At 35.6% G+C, this 7,814-nt stretch overlaps 1 protein-coding gene across 10 annotated transcripts in view; it reads left to right on the top strand.

Moving 5' to 3' along the window:
* Positions 1 to 7,814, top strand: part of LOC110442803 — a 67,836-nt gene that overhangs the window by 6,906 nt on the left and 53,116 nt on the right. For all 10 annotated transcript variants that reach the window (XM_021486596.1, XM_021486597.1, XM_021486593.1 and 7 more), the window contains exons 4-5: positions 1,388 to 1,544; positions 5,420 to 5,482. In XM_021486596.1, coding sequence (XP_021342271.1) covers positions 1,388 to 1,544; positions 5,420 to 5,482 — 220 coding nt within the window. The remainder of the gene's footprint in view (positions 1 to 1,387; positions 1,545 to 5,419; positions 5,483 to 7,814) is intronic.

Below are 7,814 nucleotides of genomic sequence, written 5' to 3'. Positions count from 1 at the left end.
CATCTCTGTCTACATATAGAGGTATGGGAGGTTGAGATATCCTACACCCCCTTCTTACATCTCTGTCCTACATACACTGGTATGGGAGGTTGAGATATTCTACACCCCCTTCTTTCATCTATGTCTACATATAGAGGTATGGGAGACTGAGATATCCTACACCCCCTTCTTACATCTCTTTCTACATATAGAGGTATGGGAGGTTGAGATATCCTACTCCCCCTTCTTTCATCTCTGTCTACATATAGAGGAATGGGAGGTTGAGATATCCTACACCCCCTTCTTAGATCTCTGTCTACATATAGAGGTATGGGAGGTTGAGATATCCTACACTCCCTTCTTACATCTCTGTCTACATATAGAGGTATGGGAGGTTGATATATCCTACACCCCCTTCTTACATCTCTGTCCTACATATAGAGGTATGGGAGGTTGAGATATCCTACACCCCCTTCTTACATCTCTGTCTACATATAGAGGTATGGGGGACTGAGATATCCTAAACCCATTCTTACATATCTGTCTACATATAGAGGTATGGGGGACTGAGATATCCTAAACCCATTCTTACATATCTGTCTACATATAGAGGTATGGGGGACTGAGATATCCTACACCCCCCTTCTTACATCTCTGTCTACATATAGAGGGATGGGGGACTGAGATATCCTACACCCCCTTCTTTCATCTCTGTCTACATATAGAGGTATGGGAGGTTGATATATCCTACGCCCCCTTCTTACATCTCTGTCCTACATATAGAGGTATGGGAGGTTGAGATATCTTACACCCCCTTCTTACATCTCTGTCTACATATAGTGGTATGGGAGGTTGAGATATCCTACACTCCCTTCTTACATCTCTGTCTACATATAGAGGTATGGGGGACTGAGATATCCTAAACCCATTCTTACATATCTGTCTACATATAGAGGTATGGGGGACTGAGATATCCTAAACCCATTCTTACATATCTGTCTACATATAGAGGTATGGGGGACTGAGATATCCTAAACCCATTCTTACATATCTGTCTACATATAGAGGTATGGGGGACTGAGATATCCTAAACCCATTCTTACATATCTGTCTACATATAGAGGTATGGGGGACTGAGATATCCTACACCCCTTCTTACATCTCTGTCCTACATACACTGGTATGGGAGGTTGAGATATCCTACACCCCCTTCTTACATCTCTGTCTACATATAGAGGTATGGGCGATTGAGATATCCTAAACTCCCCTCTTACAGATCAGTCCTTATCTCACACACATATAAGAGATTAAGATATCCTACACTGATAGATATTGGGGTTGGGGATAAATACTTATATTTTCAATAAAAAACAAACCACTATTAAAATGTGTCTTCCATCTTTTTCAGATTAAAAGCTTAGATGGATTATCCCGCTTTGTTGCCCTTGGAACTCTTAATTTAGCTAATAATGCTTTAACGTGGCATGAATTGGGCAAAATAAGGCACGTTCATGTCCTAAATCTTAGTCTCCATGGCAACCCTCAACTGGAAAAAGACCCGTACTGTAAGTACAATTGTATATGTCAATCATTGGAAATAAGTTGTGATGTTTAAAATTGTTTCATTAAAGCTTTTTCACTCTTAATTCAGATTACACACATCCCCAAATTGACAGGAACTCCTTTTTTTCAAGATTTGGTTTGTTTAAAAAAAAAATACCCACAAAAAGATTTCATTCCGAAGCAACGAATTTGTGGGACTCACTGAAAAGTGCAGGTCTCTGCTACTGCGAAACCATTCTGTTTCTACCAGCATTGCCTATTAATTAAACATATATGTTTTGAATTTTTTGTTAAGTTTTAAATTTGTCTTGAATATTTCATGATAAGAGAAATCGTGAAATAACGCCGTATTACTGCTAGTGTACAGTTGTTTCATGTAATGGAATATGTATAATATACATTCTTACCAATACAGTACATCACCATCGGTACTAAAATAGAATTGCTGGACATCCATTTTCAATATTCTTGACTCTGAACAGAATATATATTTATATATATAATAAATATAGATGTAATTATAGAATTTCTCCCAGATTTAAGTGCAGCATCAATGTCATTTACATACCGAAAATATTTCTATGTCAGAATATAGCATGAAATCATTAGATCTTATGATTAGAATACAGGAATAGTTTAGCAAATTCACTGGTTGAAAATGCTCAATTTTAGGGTCCAAAATAGTGAGTCTCCTTCTAAAATAGGGAGAGTTGGTATGTATATATATTACGTGTACATTGCTTTTTAGGTCACCTGAGCTTTAGCTCAAGTGACCTATTGCTATCCGTCGTCGTCTGTCGTCCATCGTCTGTCGTCCATTAACATTTAACATTTTCGACTTAAGCTGAAATATAGGCAAAGGGATTTCATTGATACTTCATGGGAAGGTTACTGACATCACCCTGACCAAGTGTTATTATTTTTCGGGTCGATCAGAAATCCAATATGGCCGCCACGTTGCGGCCGCCATTTTGAAAAACTATTTCAAACTTAAAGTCAAGTTCTGCTAGGCCGATTGTACTGAAACTTTGTAGGAATTATCTACTCATGGTCTTGACAAAGTGTTGTTATTTTTCGGGTCAATCAGAAATCCAATATGGCCGATTCCGCCGCCATTTTGAAAAACTATTTCAAACTTAATGTCAAGTTTTACTGGGCCGATTGAACTGAAACTTGATAGGAATGATGGATTCATGGTCCTGACAAAGTGTTGTTCTTTTTTGGGTCGATCAGAAATCCAATATGGCCGCCAAGACCGCCATTTTGAAAAACAATTTCAAACTTAAAGTCAAGTTCTGCTGTGCCGATTGAACTGAAACTTGGTAGGAATGATTGACTTATGGTCCTGACAAAGTGTTGTTATTTTTCGGGTCCATCAGAAATCCAATATGGCTGCCACCGCCGCTATTTTGAACATAACTATTTCAAAAATAACTATTTCAAACTTAAAAACAAGTTCTAATAGGCCGATTTAACTGAAACTCGGTCTAGGAATGATAAGCTCATGGTCCTGACAAACTTAAGTTAACGTTATACTTAACTTTTTTTTTTACTCAAATTGGTACATATTTCAACAACAAAAATAAATGCTGTAGGACTCAGGTGACCGTTAAGGCCCATGGGCCTCTTGTTTCTTGATTGATATAAAAATCCTCTTTACCCAGAAGAAAGCTCTCTGATATGTAGATCAGGATCCTATGTACAAACTGTTGTTAATTACTCTTCTATCATTTTATGGTTGTGCAAAGTATTGACCAATTCTAAACTGTCATTGAAATTGTGTTTAACTATAGATATACCACCTTTCTCAATTGCAAAAGATTTGAAACTTCCATACTTGTTGAGCTCAGAACATGTATAGTTTGGCTTGAAGATAAACTGATTTCTGCAAGAATTCTATTCATGCATTTGCATGATGTGCTCGGAGGGGGACAAGTATGTAGTGAAATATTGTTAAAATGTTCCTATCAATGATACTGTAAACGCTTGCCTCACAGTTTAAATGCCCAAAAAATATTTGTATGTGATCACATTATATCCCTTTTAATGACATCCATAACTGTTATATACCCTACACATTTCTCAGTCCTTTCATGATTATGATATAATTAATCCATGAAGGTGAAATATTAAGTATTTTCATACACACTGAAGTGAAATGGTCTAGAATATATTACCCGACAGGTGATATTGCTTTATATCTGATAATGTAGGTTCATTTTGTCATAATAAGTATTGTATGGGTACAGATGTGTCAAACCAGGCAGCAATGGATACATGTAAATGGATTGTTTACCTTTTTCATCAATACCCATGTGCTCCAAGCTACACATCAGCATCATCATCATCCGTGTGCTAATGGAAACACAGAAAGCTTCACAAAAAAACATACCTGTACCATACTAGACTCTGTATCGTATTTTGGCAGGTCTTCTCCATTTCAATTCTAATCCTATGATCAAATCATTGATTTGTAAATTGAATTTAAGTTATTTTGGTGTTTGATGCCGTGGTACAGTAACTTCTTTGGTCTAGCTTAGATTTGTAACAGTTTTATTCAATTTGTCACTCGGATAAGAAATTTTAAAGCTTTAAAATGTTTAAAACCTTTTGTTGTTTAAAGAATTAATTTTGATTTTGGTAAGATTTTGAGGTGATAACTCAAATTATGCACTAAATAATTGAAGGCATCTATGGAACAATTCCTCATACTATTCTTTCATCCAGAACAAGTTGGAAGTTAGGGATGGACGGGGGTGTTGCAGTCATGCAGCTGGGTGTCCATGTGTTCATTCAGAGTTTGAATGCTTTTACTTTAAAACAAATGATTGCACAAAGTTCAAACTTGGTATGGATTACTCTTGGGACGAGAAACAGCCTTTTGTTCTTTTATTAAAAACAGACTTTTCTTGTCCAGGACCTGACTTAACAACAAATAATTGAATAAATTTAAGATTTGTATTTGTATTGCCCAAAAGGAGAGGAAGAACGTTAACCCTATACATTTTGGGTGTGGTTTGTCAAAGGTCGGGTCTCTCTTACTGAAAATAGAAAAGAAATGTTATTGATATAATACTGTGAATAACAAATATTACATTGTACTCAGGGATGTTTTGAGGTCAGGGTATGCTGTCCCTAGTGTTAGCATTGATCCCTTTCCTCTGCATGCTGTATATGTTGATGTCTTCAAATATACAATCAGGATTGTGAATACCTTAATTTTCTGCTATGTACAAAAAGATTCAAAGAAATCCAGTTTGTTAATCCATGTTAGGAAAAGGAAGCATTGTGATGGAAAAAAAAAAATGGTAAAAGTACATCACTATGCTTATAATTACTTGTCTTAACCTTCATAATGAATACTGGATTACCTCTATATATAGTCTGGGGCCCCTTTCGTGTATACTGAAAGAAAAACGACAGGTGCAGATCTGAACCAAGGCTGACCTCAGGAAAATTTGGCACATGTAGATTGAGGGGTCCAGACGTACGTACCTGACCGAAACTAAAATGCTGACTCTTGCTAGTTTGTTTTATTTCTTTATGAAACAAGGTCTAGCCACATTTAGATTCTAAGATACATTATACAATTTAGTGGATGCATGAAAAGACTATATTATTCTTGAAACATTTTTATTTATTCTCCGAAACTGCATTTTTTAGCTTTGCCTACAGTTTTGGTCCAAGCGCGTTGGTTTATCATGGAATATTTCTGTGCCACCTGAACTGTTTCAAACGGGATACGTGAATATAACCTAGTTTGATATTTTTATTAACTGATTTTACATCTCTATCATCCATTTAAGAATAATCTGTTTTATACACCAGATTAGGGTATCGTGTCGTTTATCTATAAGATGTTGTATATTTATTTCAGATCGTATCCATGTCATTGACTGCCTCCCGCACGTGTGGATGTTGGACGGCAGACTTGTCACCTGTAAGTATTAAATATTATACAGTGTCGGACTGAGTAGGTGTGGATATTAAATCTCGGACTCCAGTCTCTGATCTTCAATCACACAATTTGTCAACTCTTGCAGTAGGATATGTATTGTTAAACTTTAACATACAAAACCTTTCAATCCCGTATAAAATTGCTATGTGGAGGCACACTTACTGGAGCGTTATGACATGTGCTCTCTTTACAAATGCGTTTCAATTTTGTCAGAATGAAGGAAGCAATATCTTTATATATACATGTATAATAATGACATGAGAATTGATTTTCTGCTTTTCTTTATAAAAGATCAAAACTCAGAGACTGTGTAATAAATGTTTGCAATATGGTTTTAGGAAAATTTATCACCTGCAATATAAATAGAAATATTTTAACCTAGTAAATTTATGAAATATTCATCTGAGAATAACTGAAATATATTTGGTCTAAGTAGAAAAAAACAATTAACTTTATTCATTTTACAATAATTATGAAACAAGTTCTATCAGCATATGTTGATTATTCATCCGCTAACATCCGGGCCAACAAGAGTGATTAATATAAGTTGAAATAACTTGTTTCATAATTGTTGTAAAATAAGTAAAGTTTATTGGTCATTCATGTGACCTTTTATATAATTGGTCTGGTGGTGCAGTGGAGAGCGTACTTCTGGACAGAGATATTTTAAATGAGGCCACTAACATTTGATATTTTTGAATTCTTGTTCTGATGACGATTAGTTGTACATCGGGTACTCAATCTGATAATTGAATGGTTAGTTTAATATTGACAACTCATTCTAATGATTGGATCATTAGTTGTTTGTTGAGGACTTATTCTGATGACTTGAATCTGATGATTGGATAATAAGGAGTTGAACCCAAGACCTCTGGTTTACTAGTCTTGTGCTCTACTGAAGGAACTGGAGAGAATTTCTCCCTGTTCAATTCTATTGGAAGCAATAAGTGTCTTGTACCAGCCTAGTGGCATATACTCCCCCCTCCAGGAAAGAACTTGTCTCGCGTCTTTCAGGGGTCAAAATGATTCCTGTGATTGTATCACTGAGTATATTTGTCAATATTTCCCGGGACCCTTACAAGGGCACCAATGTAACAGAGGTCACAACATATATTTTGGTTTACTAATCTTATACTCTCCTGAATCAGCTAAAGAGAAATCCTCCCCGTCCGACTCAGAAGGAAGCACTAGCTAATACGTTTTACCAGGGCGACATTAGTTTTAACTATGTAGAAGAAATTGAACTTTGAAGTATCATTGACAAGACTTCGACTAAGTTGACAACACTATGCATGTACATGTGTCAGTCTCCCTACAGTACAGGCTGGTAAAACCTGATCCCTTATGTATAATTATGTGGACATGTATATAGCTCTCAAGTTCAAGTGGTCTGTGGATTAAATTTAATACACATGAAGTTAACTTGAGTTATCTAAGGGATTAGTACCATGTATAGCCATATCCTATTAATTCCTGACAAAAACATGGTAATTGGTCGATTGTGGAGATAGTCCTTCACTTTTAAATATTTTATAGTGAAACTAGATTTAAATTAGGACTTTAAAACATGTATTCACTTTACATGCTGTGCTCAGTCATCTGAAGAACTTAGTTCTTATGTCTGACCTAACTGTAATCTGTTTACTGTATATGCCAAAATTAGCGCCCATCCTTGATAAGCATGGTACCCCTCCCCTTTCTGCAGCATTTGTTGAATTATTTATTTAAGTGTCCCCTTTTCCAAACACCCTCTACAGTCGTTATAAAAAGTAAAGTAAACTTACCCTATCAAACTCTTAATAATTTAATTAATTATTGACGTCACCAGACTGGAGATCAGATGTCTCCATTAAAACAGCATTACTCTTAAGGAAATTCATGAGAACCAACCAATTATCATTTTATAGTTTAATTTACATTCCAAATAGTTCACAATAGCTAGGCCACATTGAAATATTCAAAGAAAAATGTGTCTTATTTTTTATAAGTCTTCAACATATTTTGAAAGTATAACTTGATTAATCTAACAGGGTCCGATGTCATGATATAAAAAAAAAATTATTATAGTATTGATTACAGTTACAATGGAGCAGGCATGTAATTGGTCGATTGTGGAGATAGTCCTTCACTTTTAGATATTTTATAGTGAAACTAGATTTAAATTAGGACTTTAAAACATGTATTCACTTTACATGCTGTGCTCAGTCATCTGAAGAACTTAGTTCTTATGTCTGACCTAACTGTAATCTGTTTACTGTATATGCCAAAATTAGCGCCCATCCTTGATAAGCATGGTACCCCTCCCCTTTCTGCA

The sequence above is a fragment of the Mizuhopecten yessoensis genome, unplaced genomic scaffold (genome assembly GCF_002113885.1).
Source record: "Mizuhopecten yessoensis strain PY_sf001 unplaced genomic scaffold, ASM211388v2 scaffold716301, whole genome shotgun sequence".
Taxonomy (NCBI): Eukaryota; Metazoa; Mollusca; class Bivalvia; order Pectinida; family Pectinidae; genus Mizuhopecten; species Mizuhopecten yessoensis.
The sequence above is the reverse complement of the archived record's forward strand: the minus strand, read 5'-3'. Positions and strand labels throughout refer to the sequence as shown.